The sequence below is a fragment of the Bubalus bubalis genome, chromosome 20, assembly GCF_019923935.1.
Source record: "Bubalus bubalis isolate 160015118507 breed Murrah chromosome 20, NDDB_SH_1, whole genome shotgun sequence".
In the NCBI taxonomy this organism is placed as follows: Eukaryota; Metazoa; Chordata; class Mammalia; order Artiodactyla; family Bovidae; genus Bubalus; species Bubalus bubalis.
Genome location: NC_059176.1, coordinates 50,646,358 through 50,664,062, shown reverse-complemented (window position 1 = coordinate 50,664,062; position 17,705 = coordinate 50,646,358). Strand labels below are relative to the sequence as shown.

At 50.4% G+C, this 17,705-nt stretch overlaps 1 protein-coding gene across 5 annotated transcripts in view; it reads right to left on the bottom strand.

Annotated features, from left to right (window-relative positions):
• The window catches only part of LOC102406542 (myeloid-associated differentiation marker), a 109,619-nt gene that overhangs the window by 50,223 nt on the left and 41,691 nt on the right, over window positions 1-17,705 (bottom strand). For 2 of the 5 annotated variants that reach the window (XM_045163689.1, XM_045163695.1), the window contains one exon: window positions 7,372-7,450. The exons of 1 other annotated variant lie outside the window; for it this stretch is intronic. In XM_045163689.1, the coding sequence (XP_045019624.1) occupies window positions 7,372-7,450 (79 nt within the window). Of the gene's footprint in view, window positions 1-7,371; window positions 7,464-8,269; window positions 8,309-17,705 lie in introns of those variants that run through there. 2 more of the 5 variants (XM_045163691.1, XM_045163690.1) reach the window with 2 other exon arrangements.

The window sequence follows — 17,705 nt, the reverse complement described above, 5'->3', positions numbered from 1 at the left end:
GGAGAATTAAAAGAGAAAACAAAGGAATCACTGATTCTCAAATATTTCCCCTAAAGGTAGAAGGGATGGAAAGTATCCCGGTCAGGAGGTCCAGGCAGGAAGGAGCCTGAGGTCGTAAGCTTGTGTTAATACTTATTCAATAAACTCCTGCAACGTACCAGGCCTTCTTCTCAGCACTGGGAAAACTTCAGTGAACAAAGCACAAGATACTTCTGCTTTGTGGATCGATATTCTAGATTTTATCTTGGAAGCCTCGTGTTTTCCACGAAAGTAATTGTGGGATATTTCATTCCTTTTTATGCTGCTGCTGTTAAGTGGCTTCAGTGGTGTCCGACTCGGTGCAACCCAATGGACGGCAGCCCACCAGGCTCCCTCGTCCCTGGGATTCTCCAGGCAAGAATACTGGAGTGGGTTGCCATTTCCTTCTCCAATGCATGAAAGTGAAAAGTGAAAGTGAAGTCGCTCAGTCTTGTCCAACTCTTTGCGACCCCATGGACTGCAGCCTACCAGGCTCCTCCGTCCATGGGATTTTCCAGGCAAGAGTACTGGAGTGGGGTGCCAATAATACCCCATAATAATATGCTCTTAACATATCAGACTTGTTTCAATACAAAGTAACAACTTCCAAGTAATGGGCTGGTGGCTGAGCCATCCTATTTGCTTGAAGAGACAGAAAACGGTGTCTTTATGTGCCTATATTTAAGCACATTCTGATTGACACATGAACAAAACTGAATCTGAGTTTGTGTGATGGGGAGTAGAAAACTGGGGAGCCAAGACCCTGTGGGAGAGGGTCAGAGAGATGATGGAGGGTTCTGGGGTCCTGCCAGCCTCTGACAAGGTCCAGGAACAGACTGTTCAGGAAGTGTTTCCTGCCTGATGTAGCAGAAAGAACAGCAGGCTTTCTTGTAAGGGTTTTGCATAAGCAGTGGTCTCACACTAGCAATAGGAGCGTTAGTGGGGGCAGTGTCTGGGCCGATGCGCAGCTGGCCCCGGCTCAGCATGGACTTGGACCACTGCGGTCACCAGGTGGCCTGAGCGATGGTGTGCTGCGGGCAGCAGTGGGCAGCCAGGAGCCCAGGGGTTGGGGGGCTGCAGCTGGGACCAGGGGAGTGCCTTCCTTTGGCTGTAAGTGCTGACAGGGTGTCATTGGCCCTAAGGCTTGTCAGGGTCAATGTAGAAGGGGAGGAGGCCTGAGGGAACCCACACCCCATGAGCAGCCTGGTGGCCCAGATGGGTGGTTTGGGGGAACTTTGTTCTCTGAGGAAGCTCACCCTCATTCCAGGCATAGCACTGGAGGGTATTATGGAAACAGATACTGGTTGGAGTGGGGGGTGAGGGGATGGGCTTGAGCTAAGCTCCCCCACCCCCACCTCTTCTCCATTCCTGGTCAGAAGCAGACCCAGAAAAGACCAACTGGGCAAACTTCACCAGCCCAGCCTGGCTCCAGAAGAGACCTCAGGTGACAGCTCACAGGTTCTGTCGGCTGAGAAAGGGGCCCTGAGGACTTGGGCTGCAGCGGGGCTGCTGTGGACACAACAGTTACAAGAGGTCGTATGTGTCGTGCTCACTGCAGGCTGAGCTCTGCTGTGGAATCTTTTGCTCCTCCCAGAGGCCCCTGCACTGTGCACTCAGTGTCCCCATTTTCACAGGCACAGAGAGGTCAACGGATCCCGATTACAGAGCTTTAGGTGTCAGAGCTGGGATTTGAACCCAGTCATGTGGGTTTAGGACCTTAAAATCTGCTTGGATTTGCTTTGTACCTTAGACCCAAAGGGACAGAGTGTCCAATATTTTTTTCAGCACCAACAGACTGACTCGGTGACATCACCTCCATTTCATTCATCTTCAGGGATATTATTATTGTCATCCCCATTGTATAGATGATGAGACTGAGGCTTGGCCAGTGTGTTATGTTTTTTTGCTCAAGTTCACACAGTTACTCCCTGTCAAAGCCCAGATTTGAATACAGGTCTGTCTCCCTGCAAAGTTCAGCAAGTAATAAGCAAAAAAAAAAAAAAGTGTTACTCGCTCAGTCATGTTTGACTCTTTGCGAGCCCATGGGCTGTAGCCCCGCAGGCTCCCTCTGTCCATGGAATTGTCCAGGCAAGAATACTAAAGTGGGAAGCCGTTTCCTTCTCCAGAAGATATTCCCAACCCAGGGATAAAACATGAGTCTCCTGCATTGCAGGCAGATTCTTTACCATCTGAGCCACCAAGGAAGCCCCAGCAGGGAACAGAACATCAGTAAATGCTGAGCCCCTTCCCTCTTCTCTTGGGTCCAGGATTCATCTCCTGGCTCCCCTGTGTCCTGGTCTGGCTCTAGTGCCCCACCCAGAGGTCCTGTGGCCAAGTTCCCATTCCAGCCTGACCACTTCCTGTTGGCAAGCCAGCCAGAACATGACAGAGAGGGTCCAGACCCTAGGGAGGGACTGATTGGAACCTGGCCTGAATCTCCTTGGCCCATCAGTCTTCCTATAGAGACATTTCCAACGGAGACAGCCACACAGACAAGGGTCACACGGATTGGCAGTCGATGCCTGGCTCCCGGGTTGGTGCCTGAGGCTGCCCGAGAGCAGAGTCCCTTCTCTCTCCACTCAAAGGTGGACTATGGAAGGTTTACTCTGTGATTTTTTCCAAGAAGCTGGCCAGAGAATGGAAACATCTGTGCCCCGGGCTGTGTTCTGGATGTGGCTCAGGACACAGTCTGGGGGGCGTCAGCTGGAGTCACCCTGCCTGGGGGAGGCTCTGGCTGAGGAGGGAGCCTCTGGCCGCTGCCCCGGGAGATAGGGAGCTCAGGCCAGGCAGGGAGCAAGGGAAGGACCTGAGGCTGGGCACCGGGGGCTTCTCCATCACCTGTGTGTGCTAAAGGGCTTGGGGAGGCCCTAGGCACTCAGCAAGGGGTATTGGGGACCACAGCTCCCCCTCCCCAGACCCCTGGACCCAAGGTGCCTCCCTTCTGTCTGTTTTGGAGACAGGCCGGTGCGGGCATCTCTCAGCTCCTCCTGCAGCCTGTCCGTTTCGGCTGCAGGGAGCATGGAGACCGTCTGCCAACTATCTGTCCCCTGACTCTTCTTCTCCAGTTGGTACATTTTTCAAACATAAATTTTATTTTTTAAGAAGGGAATATTTACATGGTTCCAAATAAAAATATTCTGAAAAAGCCATATTCTGAGCAACCTCACTTCTACCTGTGGCTCCATTCACTCTCCTCAGCTCCCCTCCCCACCCAGACCAGATAACTATTCCAAGGAACTCAGGGGAGTCCTTCCTCAGCTTCTTGATGAAAATCAAGCACATGCAGGTGTATTTAATATTATTTCCCCTCATTTTTATTATATAAAAGATAGTATGCTCCATGTTGATTTATATCTTAACTATTTTTATTTCATGTCTCCTGGAGATATTTCGGAGAAGGCAATGGCAACCCACTCCAGTGTTCCTGCCTGGAGAATCCCAGGAACGGGGGAGCCTGGTAGGCTGCCATCTATGGGGTGGCACAGAGTCTGACACAACTGACGCGACTTAGCAGAGCAGCAGGAGATATTTACCTATCACTGTTGCAGAGTATTCCCTCTTGCACTACATCATCGTTTATTAATCCGCATCCTAAAGATGAACACCTGGGTTATTTTCAGTCTTTTCTGTCTTACTTTTGAATTTGATCTTGAGTGGGAGCTTGATTTATGCCAGGCTGTTCTGATCAGGAGAAGGTAAATGGGCACAGGTGGTCAGGACACAGGAGATGAGAAAAGCAAGGATGACCAGGAAAGGGGCAAGCGGTAGAAAAATGTAGAAAAAATGAGAGAAGCAAGAGAAGGAAGGAAAACAGAATGTGTGTAACCACACAAGACAGGAAGGAGACAGAACAGGAGGGAAGGAAATAGAAAAGAGCGAGAGATGAGAGGGAAGAACGCGGGCAAGGAGAGAGGAGAGCCAGGAAGAGGATATCAGGGGCTGACAGAGCTCGGTGAGGATACCTCCTGTGAGCAGGGGGCATCAGGAACACTGGGCTGGTCCTCAGTCCCTACAGAAACCTGGCGAGCCCAGTATACCATGTCGGCCACGTAAACCAGCAGGTTGATGGCTGTCAGGATGGCCACAGCCAGTTGCTGGTCCCAGAAGCACATGTCGTAGTTGAGCCCAATGATGCAGCCCATATCACTGGACCGATGGGGCTGTCCGCCAAACTCCTCATTGAACTGGTAGAGTGCCCAGAGGACCAGAGCACTGATATAGAGGAGGACGGAGAGCAGGCTGAGCACAAGCTGGAAGAGGGGGAAGGGCCCGGGCAGCCTGTGTTGCCATTTGCCCAGGGTCAACACGATGGCCAGGGCTGCTGGGATGAAGCAGATGGACTACGCGGCCACACACCACTCCAGGGCCGGCTGGTCCAGGTACAGGGAGGTGTAGCTGATGAAGGTGAAGATGACACTGGCCATGAAGGTCTCCAGCACCTTCAGCAGTTCTGGCACAGTGAGCAGACAGCAGGAGGTCTTCTGAATATTGCAGAGCTCCCACATTTTGACTACTTCCATGGCATAAAACACAGACGCGATGCAGGAGAATGCAGTGGCAGCGATTGCCCGGTCCCTGTAAGGACCATAAGGCAGGAACTGGACGTAGGTGACGGAGTAGATGATGGAGGCTGAGAGACAGATGAGAGTGGCGTAGCAGGCATAGGTGATGGAGAAGTTGCACCAGAAGTAACGAAAGCGGCACCAGAGGTCACTTACATCGATTATGGAGATGATGAGAGTTACAACGAAGCAGACGCACCAGAAGGACATGGACCAGTTACCTACGGCCCCTCTCTGAATGCCCATGTCAGCCACAAGTGAGAAGGCCACACAGGTGGAGAAGAGCTGCGGCAGGCGGAAGATGCAGTAGTTCATGACGTAAACGGAGCCCTTGTCTTGAGATGTCAGCCCGGTAGACACAGTGCTGTGATGGTCCGGTAGGTCACGGTAACTTGTGGGCGAGTAACCTTCACTGAGGACCTATCAGAGAAAAATTCAGCCTTGGAAGTGGATTAAGTCAGATGCCTGAAACAGGCTCAGGAGCCTGTGACGGCTGAGGCTCAGAATCTGTGGAGTTGGAACCAATGGCTCAGACATTTGGGTAGGCGCACAGCTGCTCCATAATGGTTCTCCCCACCCATCAGCCTTGGCCTTGTCAGAAGACTTGTCTCATCCCCAAATCTCACAGCCATGTTTGGTCTGACCCCAAACCATGAACATTTTGGGCCTGTTGTGCTGTGTACCATTATCTATGGAGATTGCAAGGTAGAATGGTCCTTATAACAATCTCAAACCTTCGAGTCTCTCAAAATTGAAAACAACTTAAAAAAAAAAATTCATTTGGTAACAGAATTTGAGTTGAATGTACATGAGGCAATTTATGGTCTCACGGTTCTCCACCTCCCCCTCAGAGAGGACCCAGAAGGCCCTGGACTCCCTCTAGACATAATCTCATGCAAGCTTGGTTTGCTTCAGATTAGGGGTGCAAACTGGCTTGTACTGGAGGTGGCCCCGAGGATTTGTTTTTCTTCATGGTGTTTCCTGGAAGACATGGTGTAGAATCAGTATTGTTTCTTCCCTAAGAGGCTGGAAGCTGCAGTGTTTTAATTTCACATGAAAATCCAGATTTCCTGCTCCTTTAGAAGCACAGGATATCTGGTGTCACTGGGCTGTGTGCCCTTAGGGGGACATGGAAGGGGGCATTGGTTGGAGCTGAGCAGTACAGAGGGCAGTTGAGAGCTGCCCTCTGTACTGTTTTCCATTTATATCTTTGTGTAGTTTTCTATATTTCTCTTATTCTCATGTATAATCAACATAAAGCAGGACTGTGATCATCTCTCACGTGCCCAGTTTCCCCCCTTGGGCATGGCCGGGCATCCTGCCTGCTCACAGGAGCATCCAGCCCTCCATCCAGGGAGCATCCGTGTCCTCAACTTCATGTACAGCCTTCAACATGTGTCACAAGCTTTGAAATCATTATTTAGACATGTGTGTACATACATGCATACATGTTTGTAGGCCGTAACTGTATCCTTTTTTTCGATTTTATAGACATGAGACCATGTCATGCACACGGCATCTTGCTTTTTCACCACCTTTGAGAGGTGCAGCTGGTCCTCTCCAGGGGCCCTAGTCCTCTCCATCCCCTTTACTTCCTTCCTTCTCTCTGGCTCCTGTGGGTGTTTGGACCGACCAGCCTTTTTTAGATCAGTGGACCCTCCCTTGTGAGTCTCAGACGTTAGGGGACACAGGATATGACAAGGGGTCCTGGGATCCAAGTGACCACCATGCTCTAGGGCAGGAGGTCAGCAAGTTTCTCTGAGAATTTTTTAAAAAAATATGACAAAGAATATATTTTTCATTTCTGGAAATTAAATCTGGTTTCCTAGATTTGCAACAAATTATCACAAGCCTGGCAGCTTAAAACAGCAGAAACCTGTTCTCTCTCAGTTCTGGAGGTCAGCGTTTTGAAACAAGGTGTCAGCAGGGCTGCTCTGTCTCTGATGCCCCAGGGGTCAGCAGGGCTGCTCTGTCTCTGATGCCCCAGGGGAGGGTCCCTCCTTGCCTCTTTTAGCTTCTGGAGGCCCTTTAGCTCGTCCCATGTTCCTGAACTCTGGCTTGTCCAGTCATCCCTCAAGAAGCCAAATACTGAGAGATGAGTGCTGGGCTTTGCCTGGGACAAGGTGCGGCTCCTCCACTGTGAACACAATCATCACTCACATCTGTGCATGAGCCCATGTTGGACGGTGGTTTGAAAAAAATACTCATGAACATTTCCACCTTTTTTTGTGGATCAACTTGGAGGAGTTGGTTTTTTCCAGTTTAGTAGATCTGAGGTGAGAAAAAGATTGTAGGAAGAGTCAGCCACTGACTCTCTGCACTGAAAGCTCCTGCAGGGAATCGTCTCAGTGGAAATCCACCCCTGGCCCGCCCCCACGCCACCCCCACCCCAGGGGACACACTCTGGCCAAATCAAGTGATCTGTCCTGTCTTAAAGGAGAGAGTGCTTCAGACCTCCTTTCTTCCTCACACTGTGGTGATCTAAGGCTGTGTCCCGCCAACACACTAGAACCCCTCCTCCTTCCGGGGACTGGAGTAGGGGGGAGGGGGCGCAGATGCCCTGGCAGCGCCTGCCTCGGGCATCAGGACTGGAACCACAGAGCTGGGGCTGGATTCAGTTCCCTAAAAAGCTGACCCCCTCTTCTCCCTCCCTTGCCGCAGACTCCTCTATAAAGGGGGCAGGCTTTTCACAGTTTCGTTTTCTTTTTGCCTTCAATTTAGTGCCCTTGTTGGAAGAAATCTTACTATGCAGTAACAGGAAGACCTGCGTATTGAGTTCCCTCCCACTTACCAGATCTTGACAAAAGAGCTCCAACTGCAAAATACTGGAATAATTTAGAGATCCATGCAGGAACCAATGTTCTTCACAGCTGAAGACATACACTGGCCAGGTTGTATTAAAAGCAGAAAACCATTTTTTTCTTGATTACAGGGTCATACTGTTAGGAGAACCACACCGACACAACCACCTACCCTGGCCAGGAACCCTAGTAACCACTTGAATGAGTTGTCTTACGACAGGAGGTCCCGGTAAGAAACATGGAACTAAGAAGCCACCACCAACCGGAAGGATTCAGGAAAGGCCAAAAGGAGACAGCATGTGTCTGACCACCTTCCACAGTCCTTCTCTGGCATCCATCCTGGCTGAACAAGGCGGGCACCACCAGGAAGGACTCTGAATCAGAATGATTGGCTATGGACAACCCGGAGACTAATCCCATCACCATAAAACCCAAGACTGTGAGCCATGTGGCAGAGCTGTTCTGGGTTCCTTTACCCTCCTGCTCTTGGCCCCAGCGCCGTTTCCCAATAAAAATCTCTAGCTTTGTCAGCGCATGTGTCTCCTCGGACAATTCATTTCCGAGTGTTAGACAAGAGCACAGTTTCGGGCCTTGGAAAGGGACCCTCCTCCTGCAACAATACCTCTAGTTTTGCCCATCTGCCAAGATGCGTGCCAGTGGACTTGTAGAAGGGATGGATGTAGCTCCCCTCCCCCCACTTCACTGGCTCCCCCAGAACAGATTTAAAACAAACAAGCAATTCTTCCTTGGGAAGAGAGTGGTACAGAGTCACAAACAAGCTGTTTCCCACTTCTGCAGTGTCCAACTGGCCCCAAAGTTCCAAACAGCAAAGAATACACACAAACAGGTGGGAAGGGGGGCTCCTGGGACCCACACCCCTCTACTCACTTAGTCAAGAGCTCCGTGAGCCTACAGAGGCCAGTTTCCTTCTCTTAACAGAAAGTGAAAGGCCCCTGTATGCAAGGCGTGGGGGAGGTCAGGGCAAGTTCCTGAAACTAGCAAGTTCGGCAGCTGTTGGAAAAGACCTATAGATCTTCCTGGGAATAGCTGGCACTCCACCCTATCTTCCCAGTGGCACTCTGCACCTTGCTCTAGGAAGAAAGGGAGGGACTGGAGACTTGGGGACCTGACTCCTGCCTGGACGCTCAACATTGTCCCCGAAGTCAGGCCCAGCTGCTTGTCGCTTAAGAAGCCAATACAGAGAGCTAAGTCTTGTGTTTAAGAAAAGTAGCTTTATCTTAAGGAAGCCGGCAATGAGGTGTTTTACTGCCCAGAAGAATCAACTCCCAGCAAGGCAAGGCTCAGCCGGGATTTATACAAGGAGGGAAGCAGGAAACGGCTGCAGGCTGCATGCCGGGGGTGTGCTGTGCTTCTATTTGGGGGGACTTTACAGTAAACACCAGGAGCCTTTCTGGGCTGAGAACATGTGGCCCTTGCTTTGTTCAGATCAGCACATCAGTTCAATAGGTCAGTGATTGTTTATTTTCTAGAAAAAAAAGAATTGAGGCAGAAACAGAGCTTAACTGGCAAAGCAAAAGTGAAACTAGAAAACATCGAACTCTGTTGAAGTATTCATAAGCCTTTGGTTGAGAAACAAGCAAGGTTACAAACTGGTGCTGCTGACCTGCCTGACCACCATGATCACCATGTGCCCGTCCTCAGGCCCGGGCACCAAGCCCACTGTGGGCTTCTTCCTCCACTTGGGGCAGCTGCTGTCCACCTGTGTGCCCTTCTCGCTGGGGGCCAGTGAGCACACTCTGAAGGGGGACGTAATTAACTGGTGCCTGTTCATCTGGTGCGTCTGCTTCACCGTGACCCTCACCATCTTCATAGGGGAGTTTTGTGGGCTCCGGTCCTGCCTCCCTTTCTCCTGGGATGGCTTTCTCTGCGCCCATGCCTTTTACTTCTCCATCTCCTGCCTCTCAACGTCCATCATCCTCGGCACCACCTACATCAAGTTCTTGCCTCCAGGCTCCGTCCAGAACAGGGTCATCACTGCCACTGCATCGCCTTCGTGGCTGCTTTACTCTATGCCACTGAAGCCTTCTGCATCTTATCCAGCCTGGAGGCATGGTCTGGTTCAAGCCAGCCTTCCCAGGCCTGCTCAGGAGGCCAGAGAACTATGCTGACTGACTCATCATCGCCTTCATCAGCAGCCCTCATCAGTATCAGCAACAGCCAGCCATTTGTTCGTGGTTGTGTCTTCATGTCCCTGGGGTTCTTCACCACTCCTTTTTTGATTCTCCAGAGATTGGTTGTGGGTGGAACTTATCCCAAATTCCTTTAAGATGCCCTCTAGACAGCCACTGTGAGGCTGAGCATCAGGTAGGGCCCCAGGATCCAAATTCTCTGCTTCAGGACTCTTGCCCATTGGGAATCAGTGACCTTCAGAATTATTTTTTTAATTTAAAGGGGAGGTGCACTATACACTCCCTTCTATTGGGAGAAAGGAGGCCCGATGCCTAGCTACCCACCCTCACTACTACTTGTCCTCATCCAGTCCGATGGCTTTAAGATTCCACTCAGTTGACAAATAGGTCTGTGCACCAAGTGTGTGCCCGGCAGTTTTCTAGACAATGGACAGAGAGCAGAGAGGATAACCAGTAGTTCCCCCCTTTTTGAGCTTAACTTCTAGAACAAAAGATGGAAAATCTGAGAACCAATGTGTAATATCAGGTCAGTTCAATTCAGTTCAGTCGCTCAGTCATGTCTGACTCTTTGCGACCCCATGAATCACAGCACGGCAGGCCTCCCTGTACATCACCAACTCCCGGAGTTCACTGAGACTCACGTCCATCGAGTCAGTGATGCCATCCAGCCATCTCATCCTCTGTCGTCCCCTTCTCCTCCTGCCCCCAATCCCTCCCAGCATCAGAGTTTTTCCAATGAGTCAACTCTTCGCATGAGGTGGTCAAACTACTTGAGTTTCAGCATTGGCATCATTCATTCCAAAGAAATCCCAGGCTGATCTCCTTCAGAATGGAATATCAGGTCAGTGGGTGATAAATACTATGATAAAAGGAAAACAGGTGAAAAGGAGAGTTATTGGAATGCAGGGATGGGCAAGGCTGCTATTTTAGGTGGTTGGAGGTCAGGCCACTCTATGGATGTGACCCACCCCTCACCAAGAGATTCTGATTCATTGGAGCTGAGTGAAGTGAATTGGCTGTATGATGATAACTCCCCAATTCTGGCCTCCAGACTGATCTCTACAGAGACCCTGAGTCATATGCAACTGCCTCCTGATCTCTCCCTCTGGATGTCTCAGGATGCCTCATCTCACCAAGTCTGGTCCCATCTCCTGAACCCCACTAGTGCCAACACACACAGGTCCTTCCTTGTCTTTCCCATCTCAGTTGATGGCATCACCTTCACAGATGCGCTTCACAAAATCCTGTGAATCTACACTTCACACACACACACACACACACACACACACACACACACACTCTTCCGCCTCTCTAGAGCATCCACTTGATCTTGGTCCAGATCCATCCAGCCTTCTCACCTGTGCTCCCCTCATAAGCTTCTCACTGCTTCCTCTATTTCCATTCTTGCCCTCAAAGTCAGCTTGGGCTGAACTCAAACTAAGTTACCTTTGACCGCTTTTCCTTGCTCCCTTAAACCGCACAATGTCACCTCCAAAGCCCTGTAGGTTCACACCCCTTTCTACCTCTCCAGCTTCATTGCCTTCCTCCCTGCAGTCACTGAGAGTTACTTCCAGTTCCTCTTGGTCATCTCAGGGCCTTTCCTACTACATTCTACACACACCTGAACCCTAAACGGAGACCAGAACTCAGCCTGGAACATAGTAGTCCTGTCCAGGCAACGTCACTCTGAGCCTCAGTTTCCTCATCCAGAAAATGGAGATAATAGCACCAGTTTTTAAACATTTATTTATTTTTTATTAAAGGACAATTGCTTTACAGATAGCACCAGTTTTTAAAGAAGATTCTTGATTGCATCCTGCAGAAAACACCTCTAGCAACTTAGGCAGAGAACGACTGTACTAGAAGGCTGCTAGAGAAGTATTAGGGAGAGACGGGCCTGAGAGCAGGCTTAGACCAGGAAGGAGGGGTGCTGGGCAGCTGGGGCACAGGCAAGGGCAGCTGGTCCAGCCACCATGGTCCCTGGCAGCAGACACTGGATGCTACTGCAGGCCCCAGCAGTAGGCATCCGATCTGACCTGGTGTCTGTGTATCACCTGCTCCTTAGGTGTGTGTCCAGACTTCACAGGGGGGCAGGTCAAATATTTACCTGACCTTTTGAGTTTCTTATTGAAGGTGAGGCCCAGTTTCTCATCAAGATTCACACAATGGAGACATCCTCAAATATGAGGTGGGGGGAAGTTCAGGTTCTCAATTGTTCTGCCTGGCGATGTTCATCAAACAAGGCCATGGGAAAGTTGGGAGAATTAAAAGAGAAAACAAAGGAATCACTGGTTCTTAAACATTTCCCCTAAAGGCAGAAGGGATGGAATGTATCCCGGTCAGGAGGTCCAGGCAGGAAGGAGCCTGAGGTCGTAAGCTCGTGTTAATACTTATTCAATAAACTCCTGCAATGTACCAGGCCTTCTTCTCAGCACTGGGAAAACTTCAGTGAACAAAGGACAAGACACCTCTGCTTTGTGGATCTATATTCTAGAGTTTATCTTTGAAGCCTCGTGTTTTCCATGAAAGTAAATGTGGGATATTGCATTCCTTTTTATAATACCCCATAATAATATACTCATAACATATCAGACTTGTTTCAATACAAAAGTTACAACTTCCTACTAATGGGCTTGTGGCTCAGCCATCCTATTTGCTTGAAGATACTAGAAGACGAGGTCTTTATGTGCCTATATTTAAGCACATTGTGGTTGACACATGAACAAAGCTGGATCAGAGCACATGTGACCGGGGGGAGTAGAACACGGGGGAGCCAAAACCGTTGAGTGAGGAGCAGAAGGTCTGAGGGATGATGGAGGGTTCTGGGGTCCTGCCAGCCTCTGACAAGGTCCAGTAACAGACTATTCAAGAAGCATTTCCTGCCTGAAGTAGCAGAAAGAACACCAGGCTTTCTTTTAAGGGTTTTCCATAAGGAGTGGTCCCACACTAGCAATGGGAGTGTTACTAGGGGCAGTGGTTTGGGCTGATGGGCCAAGCACTTGAGGGATTTATGGAAACAGATGCTGGCTGGAGTGGGGGGTGAGGAGATGGGCTTGAACTAAGCTCCCCCACCCCCACCTCTTCTCCATTCCTGGTCAGAAGCAGACCCAGAAAAGACCAACTGGGCAAACCCTCACCAGCCCAGCCTGGCTCCAGAAGAGACCTCAGGTGACAGCTCATAGGTTCTGTCAGCTGAGAAAGAGGCCCTGAGGACTTGGGCTGCAGCGGGGCTGCTGTGGACACAACAGTTACAAGAGGTCGTATGTGTCGTGCTCACTGCAGGCCGAGCTCTGCTGTGGAATCTTGTGTTCCTCCCAGAGGCCCCTGCACTGTGCACTCAGTGTCCCCATTTTCACAGGCACAGAGAGGTCAACGGATCCCGATTTCAGAGCTTTAGGTGTCAGAGCTGGGATTTGAACACAGTCATGTGGAGAAGGCAGTGGCACCGCACACCAGGACTCTTGCCTGGAAAATCCCATGGACAGAGGAGCCTGATGGGCTCCAGTCCATGGGGTCGCTAAGAGTCGGGCACGACTGAGCAACTTCACTTTCACTTTTCACTTGCATGCATTGGAGAAGGAAATGGCAACCCACTCCAGTGTTCTTGCCTGGAGATCCCAGGGACAGGGGAGCCTGGTGGGCTGCCGTCTATGGGGTCGCACAGAGTTGGACATGACTGAAGAGACTTAGCAGCATCAGCAGCAGCATGTGGGTTTAGGACCTTAAAATCTGCTTGGATTTGATTTGTACCTTAGACCCAAAGGGACAGAGTGGCCAATATGCTTTTCAGCACCAACAGACTGACCTGCTGACATCACCTCCATTTCATTCATCTTCAGGGATATGATTATTGTCATCCCCATTGTACAGATGATGATTCTGAGGCTCAGAGAGTGTGTTCTGTTTTTTGTTCAAGTTTACACAGTCACTTCCTGTCAGAGCCCAGATTTGAATACAGGTCTATCTATCTGCAAAGCTCAGCAAGTCATAACGGAAAAAGAAAAGTGTTAATAGCTCAGTCATGTTTGACACTGCGACCCCACAGACTGTAGCCCCCACAGGCTCCCTCTGTCTGTGGAATTGTCCAGGCAAGAATACTAGAGTGGGAAGCCATTTCCTTCTCCAGAAGATCTTCCCAACCCAGGGATAAAACATGAGTCTCCTGCATTGCAGGCAGATTCTTTACCATCTGAGCCACCAAGGAAGCCCCAGCAGGGAACAGAACCTCAGTAAATGCTGAGCCCCTTCCCTCTTCTCTGGGTCCAGTATTCATCTCCTGGCTCCCCTGTGTCCTGGTCTGGCTCTAGTGCCCCACCCAGAGGTCCTGTGGTCGAGTTCCCATCCCAGCCAGACCACTTCCTATTGGCAAGCCAGCCAGAACATGACAGAGAGGGTCCAGACCCTAGGGAGGGACTGATTCGAAATGGCCTGAATCTCCTCGGCCCATCAGTCTTCCTAGAGACTTTTCCACAGGATAGTGACACAGACAAGGGCCATAAAGATTGGCAGTCGATGTCTGGCTCCCGGGTAGGTGCCTGGAGCCTCCTGAGAGCAGATTCCCTTCTCTCTACTCAAAGGTGGACTAGGAAGGTTTACTCTGTGATTTTTCCAAGCCAGCCAGAGAATGGGAACATCTGTGCCCCAGGCTGTGTTCTGGATGCGCCTCAGGACACAGTCTGGGGATGTCAGCTGGAGTCACCCCGCCTGGGGGAGGCTCTGGCTGGCCTTTGAGGAAGGAGCCTCTGGACACTGCCCCAGGAGACAGGGAGCTCAGGCCAGGCAGGGAGCAAGGGAAGGGCCTGAGGCTTGGGCAACGGGAGGTCTTCTCCACCAACTGTGTGTGCTAAAGGGCTTGGGAAGGCCCCGGCCACTCAGCAGGGGGGATTGGGGACCACAGCTCCCCCTCCTCAGACCCCTGGACCCAAGGTGCCTCCCTTCTGTCTGCTTTGGAGACAGGCCTGTGCGGGCATCTCTCAGCTTCTCCTGCAGCCTTTCCGTGAAGGCTGCAGGGAGCACGGAGACCATCTGCCAACTATCCGTCCCCTGATTCTTCTTCTCCAGTTGGTATAGTTTTCAAAAATAAGTTTTTTTTTTTTTTTAAGAAGGGAATCTTCACCTGGTTCAAAATAAAAATATTCTGAAAAAGCCATGTTCTGAGAAACCTCACTTCTACCTGTGGCCCCATCCACTCTCTCCACAGTTCCCCTCCCCCACCCGGCCCACGTAGCTATTCCAATGCACTCAGGGGAGTCCTTCCTGTGCTCCTTGATGCAAGTCAAGCACATACAGGTGTATTTAATATTATTTCCCCTCATTTTTATCATATAAAATATAGTATGCTCCATGTTGATTTATATCTTAACTATTTTTATTTCATGTATCCTGGAGATATCTACTTATCACTGTTGCAGAGTATTCCCTCTTGCCTTACATCACTGTTTATTAATCCGCATCCTAAAGATGAACACCTGGGTTATTTTCAAACTTTTCTATCTTACTTTTGAATTTGATCTTGAGTGGGAGCTTGATTTATGTCAGGCTGCTGTGATAAGGAGAAGGTAAATGGGGAGAGGTGGTCAGGACACAGGAAATGAGAAAAGCAAGGATGACCAGGAAAGGGGCAAGCGGTAGAAAAATGTAGAAAAAATGAGAGAAGCAAGAGAAAGAAGCAAACAGAATGTGGGCAACCACACAAGACAGAAAGGAGACAGAGCAGAAGGGAAGGAAACAGAAAAGAGAGTGAGATGAGTGGAGAAGTACATAAGCAAGAATAGAGGAGAGCCAGGAAGAGGACATCAGGGGCTGACAGAGCTCGGTGAGGATACCTCCTGTGAGCAGGGGGCGTCAGGAACACTGGGCTGGTCCTCAGTTCCTACAGAAACCTGGCGAACCCAGTACACCAGGTCAGCCACGTAAACCAGCAGGTTGATGGCTGTCAGGATGGCCACAGCCAGTCGCTGGTCCCAGAAGCACATGTCGTAGTTGAGCCCATTGATGCAGCCCATATCACCGTTCCAGTGGGGCTGTCCGCCAGACTCCTCATTGAACTGGTAGAGCGGCCAGAGGACCAGAGAGCTGACATAGAGGAGGACAGAGAGCAGGCTGAGCACAAGCTGAAAAATGGGATACAGGCTGGGCAGCCTGCATTGCCATTTGCCCAGGTTCAGCAGGATGGCCAGGGCTGCTGGGATGAAGCAGATGGACTACGCGGCCACACAGCACTCCAGGGCCGGCTGGTGCAGGTACAGGGAGGTGTTGATGATGCAGGTGAAGATGAAACCAGCCATAAAGGTCTCCAGCACCTTCAGCAGGCCTGGCATGGTGAGCGCACAGCAGGAGGTCTCTTTGAACCCATAGGTGATCCACATGCAGACTACTTACATGGCATGTAGCAGAGATGCGACACAGGGGAACGTAGTGGCAGTGATGGCCTGGTCCCGGTAAGGACCATCAGGCAGGAACTGGACAAAGGTGACAGAGTAGATGATGGAGGCCGAGAGACAGAGGGTGGTGTTGCACCAGAGAAAGGAAAGCAGGACGAGAGCTCACATAAGTCGACTATGGAGATGATGAGGGTCACAACGAAGCAGATGCACCAGAAGGACGTGGACCAGTTACCTGTGGCCCCTCTCCAAATGCCCATGTCGGCCACCAGAGAGAAGGCCACGCAGGTGAAGAAGAGCTGTGGTGGGCAGAGGCAGAGACAGCAGCACTTGACCTCCAAGAAGCCCCTGTCTCAGGTGTCACCCCAGTGCCCATGGGCTGTGCTGGTCTGGCTGGTGGTGGATCGACTCAGCCTCCTGGAGCAGACTCAGGGCCCTGTGACGACTGAAGCTCAGGATCTGTGGAGTTGGAACCAATGGTCAGACACTTGGGTAACAACATAGCCGCTCCAGAATGGTTCTCCCCACCCATCACCCTCGCCCTTGTCAGGAGACTGCCTCATCCCAAAATCTCAGAGCCATGTTTGGTCTGGCCCCAAACCATGAATGTTTAGGGCCTCTTGTGCTGCATACCATTATCTTTTGGGGTTGTAAGGTAGAATCATCCTTATATACAATCTCAAATCTTCAAGTGTCTCAAAATTAAAACAATTTTTTAAAATTTCATTTTTGTAGCAGATTTGAGGTGAATGTACATGAGACCATTCATGGTCTCACGGTTCTCCGCCTCCCCCTCAGAGAGGACCCAGAAGGCCCTCGCCCCCTCATGCAAGCTTGGTTTGCTCCAGATTAGGGGCACAAACCAGTTTGTACTGGAGGTAGCCCCGAGGATTTGTTTTGTTTTTCTTCATGGTATTTTCTGGAAGACATGGTGTAGAATCAGTGTTGTTTCTTCCCTAAGGGTTTGGAAGCTGCAGTGTTTTAATTTCACAAGAAAATCCAGATTTCCTGCTCCTTTAGAAACCTCAGGAGATCTGGTGTCACTGGGCTGTGTTCCCTTGGGGTTGGGGGAGTAGCTGGGGGTGAGCATCGGCTACGGCCTCTTTACTGTTTTCCATTTATACCTTTGTGTAGTTTTCTATATTTCTCTTATTCTCCTGTATAATCGACATAAACAGGGCTATGATCATCTCACGTGTACCCATTTCCCCCTCTTTGGTATGGTCAGGCTTCCTGCCTGCTCACAGGAGCATCCACCCCTTCATCCAGGGAGCATCCGTGTTCTCAACATCTCGTACAGCCTTCAACACATGTCACAAGCTCTGAAACTGTATTTAGACATGTGTTTGCATACATGCACACATGCCTGTAGGGAGTATCTTCTTTATTTTCTGATTTGTAAACATAAGACTGTGCCATGCACACGGCATCTTGCTTTTCCACCACCCCCGGCAGGTGCAGCTGGTCCTCTCCAGGGGCCCTAGTCCTCTCCATCCCCTTTACTTCTTTCCTTCCCTCCTGGCTCCTGTGGGCGTTTGGACTGACCCCCCTTCTCTAGATCAGTGGACCCTCCCCTGTGAGTCTCAGACACTGGGGGACACAGGATATGACTGGATCTGGGATCCCTATGACCACCATACTCCAGAGCAGGAGGTTGGCAAGCTTTTCTGGAAACTTTAAAAAAATATGACAAATAATATATTTTTCATTTCTGGAACTTCATTTTGTTCTATTAGGGCTACTGCAGCCAATTACCACAAGCCTGATGGCTTAAAACAACAGAAACGTATT